This window comes from Eptesicus fuscus, chromosome 1 (assembly GCF_027574615.1).
Source record: "Eptesicus fuscus isolate TK198812 chromosome 1, DD_ASM_mEF_20220401, whole genome shotgun sequence".
Classification (NCBI taxonomy): Eukaryota; Metazoa; Chordata; class Mammalia; order Chiroptera; family Vespertilionidae; genus Eptesicus; species Eptesicus fuscus.
This window is the reverse complement of record NC_072473.1, coordinates 30337769-30351663: the sequence shown is the minus strand read 5'-3', so window position 1 is coordinate 30351663 and position 13895 is coordinate 30337769. Positions and strand designations below refer to the sequence as shown.

Here is a 13895-nt window from a genome sequence, read left to right as displayed (position 1 = left end):
GGGCAGTTGGGGGTGATCAGGCCTGCAAGGGAGGGCAGTTAGGGGCGACCAGGCCAGTAGGGGAAGGCAGTTAGGTGCAATCAGGCCAGCAAGGGAGCAGTTAGGCGTCGATCAGGCTGGCAGGGGAGTGGTTAGGGGTGATCAGGCTGGCAGGCAGAAGCGGTTAGGGGCAATCAGGCAGGCAGGCAGGCAAGTGGTTGGGAGCCAGCAGTCCTGGATTGTGAGAGGGATGTCTGACTGCCCGTTTAGGCCCACTCAGACATCCCACGAGGGGTCCCAGATTGGAGAGGGTGCAGGCTGGGCTGAGGAACACCCCCCCCCCCCAGTACACGAATTTCGTGCAGTGGGCCTCTAGTCAGATAATATTGTAAGAACTGTATGGTGTCAATTTTTTTTTTTTCTTCTTGTTAATGAATACCCTTTAAAATTTCTTATAATACTCTTTTGGTGGTGATAAACTACTTTAGCTTTTTATTGTCTGGGAAGCTCTTATCAGGGTGATCACTTTGTAAGTTATATAAATGTCTACTCACTGAGTTGTACACTTGAAGCTAATATAATATTGTACATCAAATGTAACTGATAAATAAAAATTATTTTTAAAATGGGAAGATATTATAAATGTTTATATAATTTTGTAATGAATTACTCTTCTATACAAATTGTAAAAGTCAGAATAATTACTGTAAAAATGTATAGACTGGATTGTGTATGCATATATATAGGTACAATATCTATAAATGTGTTTATAAACAAAATAAAAGTAGTAAAAGTCAAATAAACATAACAAATAGGAAAATAAATAATGGAAATTATATTGTGAATGGAAAATGCTAATAAACTTTGCTGTTATTATTTATTTTCCTGAATATTCTTGATCAAATATCTAATATATTTTAGAAATACTTATAGACTGTGAGAGCTTCAATGGTTATGTGAGTTTATTAAATAATACTTACAATAAATAAAACCATTTCTAAAGCAAAAAAAAATAATTATTAGGCATGTGAACCATCTTTAATTATTTAAATGCCAAAGGCATTTTTTCAAAAACTTGCCATTAGTATTTTTTGCATTACATATATATATATTTGCCTATCTACACTAATAAATGAGAAACATGCAAATTGACTGTCACTCCACTATGCCCACCAACCAATTGGGAGTGAGTATGCAAATTAACCCAACAAAGATGGCGGCAGCCATGGTGCTGGAGCAAGCAGGAGGCTTGTGTTGCCCCCGCCAGGGAGGAAGGCAAGCTTCCAGCCCATCCTGGCCATGGCTGAAGGAGGGGCTGGGAGCCTCGGTCACTGTAGGGCATGGCCAGCCTGAAAACGGCCCTCAGCCCCTTACCCAGGCTTGCCACGCCTCCATGGAGTAGGAGTCCCCACTGGGGGACATGGCCAGCCTGCAAACAGACATCAGCCCCCCACCCAGGCTGGTCAGGCACCCCAGCAGGAACCCCCACCCTGAAGAGGGTGTGGCCAGCATGAAAATAGCCCCCAGCCCCTCACCCAGGCTGGCCACATCCCCCCAGCGGGGACCCTCACCACAAGGGGGCATGGCCAGCCTGCAAACCACCACAGGCCCCTCACCCAGGCCACCCCACACCCCAAGGGAAACCCCACCCTGATCCAGGACACCCTTCAGGGCAAACCAGCCAGCCCCCACCCATGCACCAGGCCTCTATCTATACTAATAAAAGGGTAATATGCTAATTAGACTGGGAGACTTTTCAGGAGACCTTCTGGACATTCTTCTGGACAAAGCCATGGTGGCGGGGTTGAGGTAGAGGAGGTTAGAGGCCAAGAGGGGAGGGCAGTTGTGGGTGATCAGGCCCATGGGGGAGGCTGTTGGGGGTGAGCAGACCAGCAGGGGGGCCAGTTGGGGTCAAGCAGGCCGTCAGTGGGAGCAGTTGGGGGTGATCAGTACAGCAGGGGGGGGCAGTTTGGGATGAACAGGCCAGCAGGGGGGCAGTTGGGGAAGAGCAGGGCAGTGGGGGGGGGGCAGTTGGAGGTGAGCAGGCAAGCAGGGGGGGCAGTTGGGGGTGAGCACATTGGTACGGGGGGAGTGGGGTGAGCAGGCCAGCAGGCAGAGTGGTTAGGGGCAATCAGGCAGGCAGGTAGGTGAGCGCTTAAGAGCCAGCAGTCCCAGATTGCAAAAGGGATGTCCGATTGCCGGTTTGAGCCTGATTCCTGTAAACTGGCAGTAGGACATCCTTCGAGGGGTCCCAGATTGGAGAGGGTGCAGGCCGGGCTGCAGGACAACTCCCCCTGACCCCACTGCTCCTGTGCACAAATTTCATGCACCGGGCCACTAGTTTATTTATAAATGTTTTGTAAAAATAGTCAATGTTGAATCTACCTTTATTACCTACAATATGCAAAATAAAAATAAAATTCATGAAGAAAAAATGATTAAAAATTAAAAGACTACTGGTTATGACTATAATATTTTTATGACCAAATGATATATACTTTATATTGTTTCTGGATGTAATATCAAGTGACATATGTAATAATAAAACCATAGATTTTGGCCTTCTAAACATCAACTCTATAAATAAGCTAACTTATCTGGTCTAAAATGAGAAGACAAGTCATAATATTTTGACATTCATAGCATTATAAAGCTATCTTTACATGATACTTTTGGGAATGTATCAAAATATTTTAAATGCTTAAAACAATTATATATATATATATGTGTGTGTGTGTGTATATATATATATATATAGAGAGAGAGAGAGAGAGAGAGAGAGAGTATCAAGGACTGAAGTTTGACTTGTATTTTCTTGATGTAATTAAATTCACTAAACTCTTGGGGTGAATGACCATTAAAGTTTAGAACATATAGTAATTTGCCATTTGGTCAGATTGTGGATTTGATTTGCACATAATGAGAGAGTAGTGTGCAAGAACAAGATAATTAGCAAGTGAGAGACCCTAAACAATTGCCTAGCATTAGTGTATAATTACAAAGTCCTCAGGAAGTGATAACTTCATTTCTGAAAAAACAAACAACAACAAAAAAAGCTCATTAAATGAGCCGAAGGCTAAGTAGAAAACACAATTAACTTGTAGTGTATGGCTATGGAGAGAAAACACATGAACCTCAATAGAAAATAGACTCTAAAAATAAAAAGCCAATGGAAAAGAAGACATAAAACTGTTTCTCTTTGCAGAAGACATGACTATGTAAAAATCTCAAGGAATATACAATAGAATTCATAGAATTAAAAAGTCAGTTCAGCAAGATTTCAGGATATAAGGTCAACACTTGTAAAACAATTGTATTTATAAATACCAATTACAAACATGTGAAATAAAAAATCAAAAAAGCAATACCTACTCACAACTGCAATGCTCCAAATGAAATTAAATACTTAGACATACAACTAATAATACATGTACCAGAATGGTATACTGAAAACTATACAATCCTGTACAAAGAAATCAAAGATGACCTCTGTAAATGAAGAGACATACCTTGTTGATGGAACGGAAGACAAAATAAAAAAGATGTCAATTCTCCCCAAGTTGATCTATAGTTTTAATGCAATTCCTATCAAAATTCCAGCAACATTTTTTAGACAAACTTGTTAAAATACTTACATGGAAAGACAAGAATTCTAGAATAGCTATATCAATCTTGACAAAGAAGAATAAATTTAGACCTGGCCAGTTTGCTCAGTGGTTAGAGTGTCAGCCTGTGGACCCAAGGTTCTCAGGTTCGATTCCAGGTCAAGGGCACATACCTCATTTGCAGGTTCGATCCTAGGCCTGGTCAGTGCACATGCAGGAAGCAACCAACTGATGTGTCTCTCTAACGTCCATATTTCTCTCTTTCTCTCTCTCTCCTTTCCATGCTCTCTAAAAATCAATGGAAAAAATATTCTCAGGTGAGGATAAAAAAAAAAATAAAGAATACATTTGGAGGAATCATTCTACCTGGTATTCTGTCCTAATATTTGGCTGTAGTAATCAAGACAGTGTAGTACTGACATTGAAAAGGTTCAACTGATGATTTTTTTACTATGAAGATGCGAAAGCAATATGCATTCAATAGAAACTATATTTCAAATTTTGAATTTTTATCTTTTCCCAGGCTAGCAATATCAATACAATACTCTCTCGTGATGCTGGGCAGTGGTATCAAACCATGGCTCCTCGTCAGTCATGTGATCACATAGCTAAATAAATGATACTCTACAGTATACTGTGTTGCCAGCAAATTTTGGATATTGTGTTCTGAGCAAATTTATGATGTTCAGTGCATTAGGTGTGTTAAATGTATTTTCAACTTACAATGTTTTCAATTTATGATTGGCTTATCAGAATATAACCCCATCATAGTTCAAAGAGCACCTGTACATATCAATAGAACAAAATAGAGAATCCAGAAATAAACCCATCCAAGTACAGCAACTGATTTTTGACAAAGATGCAAAAGGAATTCAATGGAGGAAAAATAGCCTGTTCAATGAATGGTGCTGAAGCAATTGGATATCCTTACATTAAAATAATAAACATTGTCCTGGCCAGGTGGCTCAACTGGTTGGAGAGTTTTCCTGTACACCAAACGGTTGCCGGTTCAATTCTGGTCAGGGCACATATCTAAGTTGCGGATTCTATCCCCAGTCAGGGCACAAATAAGAGGTTAAACTACAATGGGAGGTTACACTACACATCTATCAAAATGGCTAAATAAAAAAGTGGCCACACATACCCTACCCGGTTTGGCTCAGTGGATAGAGCATCGGCCTGTGGAGTGAAGGGTCCCGGGTTCGATTCCGGTCCAGGGCATGTACCTTGATTGCAGGCACGTCCCCAGTGGGAGGTGTGCAGGAGGCAGCTGATGGATGTTTCTCTCTCATCAATGTTTCTGCCTCTCTCTCTCTCTCCCTTCCTCTCTATAAAAAATCAATAAAATATATTTTTTTAAAAAGTGACAACACCAAATACTGGTGAACATGTGAAGAAACTGAATCACTCATAAACAGTTTCGCAGTTTCTTTTAATACTAAACATGCAATTACCATATGACCCCGCAATTATACACTTGGCCACTTATCCCAGAGAAATAAGAACTTATGTTCACACAAAATCCTGTAAACAAATGTGCATGGCAAGCTATTTGGAACAGACAAAATGAGAAACAGCCCAGATGTTATTCAATGGGTAAATGTTTAAACAAACTGGTACATCCATACGAGGGAATACCACCCAGCAATAATAAGGAATAAATTATTGATGCAAGAAACAACATGGATGAATTTCCAGGTAACTATGCTGAGTGAAAAATGTCAATGAAAAAAGTCCACATGCTGTACAGTTCCATTTGCATCCTCAAAAGGGAAAAAATATAGAGCTGGAAAACCGATTAGTGGTTGCCAGGAGTTAGGGATTGGGGGGAAGGTAGGAAGGAGATGAGGTGTGATTATAAAATGGCAACATGATGGATCTTTGTGGTAATGGAACTGTTCTGTTCTGTAAGTTGACTGTGTGATGGATACATGGACCAACATATGTGTTAAAATTATATAGAATTACAGACACACACATACACATACCCTATGTCCACAAAATTAAGATTAATATCAATAACACGTTAAAAAACAACTGTAACAACAACAAAAAGCCAGAAACCTGTACTACATTTTTCATTATTTACAAAAGGGGATTCACAAAGATTTTGAGATATAGGTCACAAGCATGTCAAGGATCTACAACATAGTAATAACTTGACTTACTCAAGGAGAAAATGAGGGAATTTTCTAGAAAACCAAAGCTAATCTCTTAAAATGTTAAAAATTTAATTCTAATAATTTTTAATACTCATCTTTCTAAAATGTTTAAAATGCCCCTACATTTGCAAGTGAAAGATAGAGAACATAATTTAACTTTTACCTAAAAAAATGTGATATAATTATGACCATCCATTGTTATACTGTGCTATAATACAATGATGCCCTTGAGGGATCCTCTAGTATGAAAGCCATTTGCCCTTACACTAAAAGGCCAAAGCCTGCTCTGCACTTGCTGATACGGTTTACTCTTTCTCTGTTAGCCTCTCAACTAGCACCTAAAACAACAGCATGTTAAAGCCTAGAGCAGGGATGGCAAACCTATAACAAGCGTGTCAGCACTGACACGCGTAGCCATTTCTGATGACACGTGGCCGCTGAGCCGGCCGCATGCCGAGGATGAAACATTTGCTGCTCCTGAGGATGAAACATTTGTGAAATAATGTTTTTTCCTCAAAGTGACACACTACCCGAGTTATGCTCAGTTTTTTGGCGAAGTTTGACACACCAAGCTCAAAAGGTTGCCCATCACTGGCCTAGAGAGACCTTTGGGATCAACTAGTCCAAACCCTTTATGTTTTCTAATGATAAAACAGGTCCTGAAGGAGGCACCTTTCACGCAATATCGCATAACAGGCTGAATGGTAAAGGCAGGACTATTACCTGGGTCTTGGTGTGGTTCTCAGTATGCTTGCCTCTAAGCAGATCTCCCTTTCCCATTTTCTGCTTTAAACTACTATGACAGGGAGAAAAAAAATACCCGAAAATAAGGTTGTCAGAAATATGTATTAAATAAGGCTTTTGATTTAAGTCATTTGATCCTCATATAAAGTAAATCTTTGTGAAAGCTATTCTGCCATAGTCCCTTTCACATAATTTCAAGTTTATGGCCATGATCCAAAGGTTAAGGATACCACAGTCTGGCTGCGGCTAAATGAGATATTGTTATTCCTGTTTACCCATGTTTGTAACACTAGCTATAGAGAAGTGGATTTTCTGCATATTCCTCCACTGGATACTCTCAGGGCTCTTCCTGCTTAGTATGATATTAATAACCAATTACCTTTTCCAAGTAAATGAAGATATATAGAACATTATCCCAATTAACCTCTTATTCCACATTATCCCAATTAACCTCTTGTTCCACGCTCTAATGGGCAATGAGAGAAACATATAGCAGAGTTCTACTTCTCTGGTGAAAAACAAACTTTCTACCACCAATCTTTTATTTTATCACTTTAAGAAGTTACAAAAATAAAAGTGAAGAAATCAGAAATTGAAAATGAGATCATTTTCTCTGCACTCAAAATGTGTCATTTCAGTCATTAGAAACCATAAACCCAAATTGTCATAGAGTAGAGAGAAATCAAAGGCCCTAAAATATCAAAAATTATCTCTCATTATGACTGTCACTATATTCTAGTCAAGTAGTATTCATGGATACACTAGAAAGTTATCAAATATTTATTCCTGGTTTTACCAAAGCATATGACTTTTCAGTTGAGATCACCTTCAGTTTTAAATCTGTCTACCGCGGCTCTAAACAACATCAGAGAGGTATACCTTTTCATACAAAATGCCATTTTGCTTTATAGAAATTACAATCTATATCTGGCATTTAAAGGCTGTCTTTTTTGCAGAAAATCATAGAAAAATACCTGTGTTTATGGGAGAAAATGCTAGTTATCTGAAATATATGAACATAGATTAAGAAATAAACAAGTTCCCAAAGTTTTCAGCATGACAGAGCATATCCTAAAGAATCTGTAGTGTCTTGAATTTTAAGCTTTAATTACTATAGAAGTGTCAGCAGTGTGATATTCTAAACAACTCAACTCTATAACTATTTAAATGATTGCACTATGTGATTGCTATCTTTCAGCCTATCAACTGTCATTTGAAGAAATAAACTTTTTCAAATGTTTTAAAACAATGCGTTCTCTCCTGATTTACAATATGTCCCCAAATGTTATGACCACTCAATTTAATTTTTTAAATTCAAAATTGTAATTTCCCATTACGCTACACTAAATATTATCTAAAAAGAGTGGTGTTTATTTTCCATTTTGCTACTATGGATATTATCTAAAAAGAATTAGAAGAACACTGGACTACAATTAAAAAATCATGGGTTTTAATCTTAAGCTCCACTGCTACCTAGCTTGGGTGTGGCCTTGACATTTATCAAATGATGTGACATTCAGCACATTAATCTTTTTTAGTTCTATTGAGGATTCTGTACAAAAAATGCAGCTAATACTATCTGCCCTATCCTAGCACAGGATAGTTGTCAGAATCAAATAAATAATAAATCTAGAAGAGCTTGGGGAATTACAAGTCATTAATGTACGATATTATTATTAATCTCTAAACAGAGAAAACTGAAAGTTACATTTTTATATTTTACTAGAGGCCCAATGCACAAAATTCTGAAAGGGTAGGGTCCCTATGCCTGGCCGGCGATCAGGGCCTATTGGGGCCTTCTGGCTGCTGGCCGGGGCCTTCCTACGTTCCACATCGCCCCCTGGTGGTCAGCGCACATCATAGCAAGCGATCAAACCCCCGGTCTCCGGGTCAAACTCCCAAGGGGACACTGCATATTAGCCTTTTATATATATAGATTTCATTTTACTTTATTTTTCCATTACTATTTATCTGCTCTATGTCCTCTTCCACCTCCACTCACCTTCCTATCCCCCCCACAATCACCATACTGTTATCAATGTCCATGAGTTCTCTTTTTTTTTCTTTTTTTGCTCAAGACCCCCACAATTCACCAGGGCTGTCTGCCTACTCTTTATCTAGGAGTCTGTCTTTATTTTGCTTGGTAGTTCAGTTTGTTCATTAAATTCAACACATGATTGAAATCATATGGTACTTGTCTTTCTCTGACTGGCTTATTGCATTTAGCATATGTTTTCCAGATCTGAAAGTTACATTTTTAAAAAGACAAAACAGCATATCCAGTAGACATGTAGCAACCAATTCTATATAAACTAGAGGCCCGTTGCATGAAGAGATTCGTGCAACAGGCCTTCCTTCCCTTGGCTTCCAGCACCGGTTTTCCTCCGGCACCCAGGACCCAGGCCTTCGCTCTGGCCATAGTCTGCCTTCTTCGTCTTTGCTGCAGACTCAGGCCAGAGTCTGCCATCTTCGTCTTTACTGCAGACTCCGGCTGGAATCTGCCATCTTTGTCTTCACTGCTTCGCTGCAGACTCTGGTCGGAGTCTGCCATCTTCGTCTTTGCTGCAGACTCCGGAGTCTGCAGTCTTGTTTTCGCTGCGGCACTCCGCTCTGTAGATCCCTTTGTCCCCCCGCCCTCCCTCTCATAGCAGGCGTCTTGCCGCACCTGGCCACTCCGCACCTGGAGCAGCTGGGCGGCTGCCATCTTTGTCCTTCTAATTTGCATACTCACTCTGATTGGCTGTGGGCATAGCGGAAGTATGGTCAATTTACATGTTTGTCTATTATTTGGTAAGATGTTATAATTGGCTTTTTCTGAAGAAGTGTGAGTAAGAAGTCATTAACTTAGTTTATCTAAATAAATAATTTTCATACCTGGCATAACAAAACACTTCCACATGTTGAATGGTTTTGTCCAACTTGCTAAGAGCAATGGCTTCTTCATTTAGAAGGATCTGTTCTTGCCATGCTGGGCTTTCATTCACAACGTCACTGTTTTCCTAAACAATATAAAAATGAAAAATTTTAATTAATTGAGCAATCTGAACCTCTACTCTTTTGAGAAAATTTGTACCTTAATTAACTCATGCTTTTTCTTTCATCCCAACAAAACTCAAAGATGGGTATCACTTCAGAGTCACTGAAGCGACTCCAGTAGCCTAGTGTGCTAACTTCAAAGGAAAGAAAGAAAAACAATGTATAAAATCTATCCTATCAAAAGCTAGGCCTGGTTGACAGATTTCTATCAAGATATTTGATATTTTGATTCAGCATCTGGACATGGCTGCTTTGACTTTGCTAAAAACTGGGACAATTAACGCTCCATCTGCTGAAAATCATGCCTATGTGTTTTAATTACTAATTAATAATAAAGTTTTTACATTTTGTCAAAATAGCGAGTTCAAAATTACTTCTATTTACCCTTAGATCTCTGAAGGCTGATCACTAGCCATGTAAAATTTTGAATATATGTAAAAGTATTTCTGGAAGTACTTAGCCCAATACAATTAGTGAGTTTAGTAATCCTATATAATAAAAGGCTAATATGCAAATTGTCCCCTTGGGAGTTCGACCGACCGGGAGTTTGACCATTCACTATGACATGCGCTACCCACCAGGGGGCAGCGCGGAATGAAGGAAGGCCCTGGCCAGCAGCCGGGGGAAAGAAGGCCCTGATCAGCCCTGATCACTGGCCAGGCCTAGGGACCCTACTCGTGCATGAATTTCATGTATTGGGCCTCTAGTCAACAATAATAATCAACCTCTTGATATTTTATATAAAAATATCAATAAAAAGTATAATAAAAATAAGAAAGTATAATAAAGTATGTAAACTATCACTAAGAATTGAAAGTGATCCTTTAAAATTTCCAATAATTCCTACCTATATTTTATGGAAAAAATTATGATACAGCAATATTTGAATACAGAGGATTTTTGAAGATGTCAAGACATACCTTTCCCAAATGTCAAAGATCAATTTTTAACCTGTTTAAATTTTTAATCTATTTGACACAAATCTCTCAGAGAAAAAAGTTTAAGGATATATTATATATACCCAGAGAACTAGTAGTGAAATATAACTACAATATCCTTTGTTTTAAGTAAATTCATCTCAGAAAATTTCTAAACTTAGAGATTTTCTAAAGTAGGGCAATAGTTATTTTTTTAAAGTTTCATTGTCTTATAGTATGGTTGTTTCCAAAGGGAGGGGGATTTGAGGAGGTAGTAAAGGGTAAAGGGGGTCAAATATATGGTGATGGAAGATGATTTGACTTTGGGTAGTGGGCACACAATGCAACATATAGGTCATGTATCATAGAAATGTATACTTGAAACCTATATGACATTAATAAATGTCATCCCAACAAATTTAATTTAAAAAAAGCCTCATTATCTTGAATTTAACATTTTAAAATGAAGAAAAGCAGAGGCAGAGAGCTCTTATAGTCAAATGCAATTATTAGGTAGAAGAGGAGGCACAGGAACTTTGAATGTGCAGACATGTGGTTACCAGCCTGAAAAAAGAACTGACAGAGAGTGAAGGGGGAAAGGATACAATGACTAAGTCAAGATGCTAAAGTGAATGAAGTGTAAAATAAATGTCTAGAAAAATATTTTTATTTTAATAAATCTAATCCATTACCAAAATTTATTTTTTTATATCCCTTTAGTCACTAAAAGTTTTCCATTCAGACAAGCGGGGTACTTTGTTGTTGTTCTGAGAATCTAGATTAAATTTTTCATGAAAGTACTAAATATATCTCAATATCAGGAGACCCTCACATCTATTTCCCAAGAATAAGGTTCAAAAAAGGGTTTCTGATAAACATAAATATATGACTATTTAATGCATATAGATAAGTAGGAATATAATGTCTACTTATAACATTTACTTCCTTGATTTATACAGTTTGAATTACATGAAATGCTACTTTACAAATATTGCTTGTTTCTCCACACTCTCATTTCTATGCAACAATATTATTCAAACTGAATATTAATTGAATCTTCAACATCAATGTCTTTGTCATCACTAGAAGCACTTTTTGAGTCATGCACACCATAAAATTAATCAGTACAACTACAATGCTTAGTGTGGTGTTTAACACATGGTAAGTGCTTAATAAGGCCTAACTATATTATTTTAACTAACTAAATACAATTTTCTAGAACATAGCATCTTTCTTTCTGAACTACCTAAAATCTTTTGAGATAACAGCAGTTTCTGATTCCATCATTACATGATATGATGCTCTCAGTAGGGATTTCATTTCAAGCCACATATACCATTTATCTAAAATTAGGACAATTTTTTTATAAATCCAACTCAAAAATATTAGTAAACTCCATGACATACCCAACTGCCCCAATTACTATACTTTAAGCTCTAAAAAGTTTACAGTGATATAGAACAGTTAAAGTAGTGAGACACTACCCTTGGGAAAAAACTAAATTTATATTAAATTTTTTCTTGCTTTTTGTTTTTACTGATTCTGTCAGGTGACTTCTATAATTATGCAAACCATGAATGACAGATCATTTCAAATTAATGTATTTTCCCCATATAGTGTTGTTGTTGTTGTTTTCAAAATATAATGACTGAAAGAACAAATAGTATAGTTGAGATTTTATAAGAACTGAAATATTTTTTTCTGAAAAACTCTTAAAGAAAATACTTGCCTTATATTTGGACATATAAAGTAATTACAACATGGTAACAAATTTACATAATTTACTCTTCAGCCAACATATCTACTTATATTTAAAAACTGATATCTATATTTTTAAGGCATTGGAAAAATATTAGGTGAAATTGTGACTGCATAATTTTTGTTAAATAAAAATGAGGTATTTATCCTATATTACAAATGAAGCTAAAGGTTTTCTTCAATTATGTGACACATATAAAACCTAGTAAATTAAAAACTTATATAAGAAGTTTACCTGGTATTCCATTATCCAGGACAACAGTCCTGAAAAGCTAAAACTGGCCCAGTTTCCTCCATAGTAGCTTCTTCTGTAACAATAAATAAAAGAGTAAAGTAAAAAATAAATAAATCTAGTCACCAATCTTCATCAACAAACTCATTCCATTTTCAATACTGCTACCTCAAAGCTCAAAAGCACACATAATTGGGATATTCAGATTAGAGGAAATGGTAGGCTGAAATAAATAGAAGTGGGCCTCTTAGATCCCAAAGGTAACTTTTCATTTTCTAAGAAGTTAAAAATCTCTTTGGCCTTCTTAGAGATTTCTCCATTGTTCATGTGATTGGTAACAGCTTGATATGGGCACTGAGCAGGTAAACATGAACACATCTGACTCCTGGGTTAACAAAAATGGCTGAGAAGGAAACCTGGTAGATCTCCAAGAAAATTGCCAGAGAAACTGCTACATTTCCTATAAACAGTTAAATATCTACTACCACCACCACCAAACCATCTCCCACACTCGCAAACATAACTGGCTACTGTAAATCTAGTGGTATGCCCTGTGCTATGCTTAGCCTTCGGGACCAAAAATAAAAATAGATCTTAGGACAGAGTTTTTCATAGTAAAACTTGTGGCAAGTATAACAAGAATACTCCCACTTATCACTGGTTACACTATTATTCTTCATTCCACAGTCTTGTGATGATCAATCTGTTTTAGCAAACCTACAGATCTCCTAACTAAGATCAGAACCTTATAGACACTGGACTTCTGATTAACTTCCTTAAGCAAGAGATTTTTGGCAACCAGAAATCTCTAATTCTGCACTAGGTACTAGGCTTCCCAATGATTAATGAGCACATGAAAAGGGGCTCAACATCTTTAGTCATTAGGTAAGCACATATTAAAATAAGCAATAAAAATGAACACAATGAAATACTGCTACACATCCACAAAAATAGTTGAATTTAAAAAGACTAACAATAGCAGGTGTTGGTGTGAATGGCCAAAATGCTCATACATTTTGATTGGAGTGTAAAATGGTGCACCTTTGGAAAATGTCTGGCAGTTTCTTACAAAACTAAACATATACCTACATTATGGCCCAGTAATTCCATTCCTAGGTAGTTGCACACAAGAAAAGCATAGCAGTTTTATTCATTAATAGCTTCAAAATGGTAACAATTCAAGTATCCATCAATAATAGACACTAAGCTATGGTATATACATAGGATGGACACTATTCAACAATGAAAGGGAATAAACTACTGATGCATGTAACAACATAGATTAATCTAAAAAATCTTATCCTAAGTGAAAGAAGCTTTACCCCAAAAGAGTACATTCTGCAAGATTCCATTCATATGAAGTTCTAAAACAAACTAAGTTAATTAATATATGATGAAAAATATCCCAAGAGTGGCTGCCTTTAAAGTTGGGAGTAAGGGCAGGACTTTACTTTGAAGAGGG

The 13895-nt window shown here is 37.3% G+C and overlaps 1 protein-coding gene across 1 annotated transcript in view; it reads right to left on the bottom strand.

Annotated features, from left to right (window-relative positions):
• The window catches only part of CHM (CHM Rab escort protein), a 410199-nt gene that overhangs the window by 172625 nt on the left and 223679 nt on the right, over positions 1 to 13895 (bottom strand). Inside the window, exons 5-6 of the mRNA XM_008159484.3 lie at positions 12437 to 12509; positions 9365 to 9489 (exon numbers count right to left, since the gene is read on the bottom strand). Coding sequence (XP_008157706.2) covers positions 9365 to 9489; positions 12437 to 12509 — 198 coding nt within the window. The remainder of the gene's footprint in view (positions 1 to 9364; positions 9490 to 12436; positions 12510 to 13895) is intronic.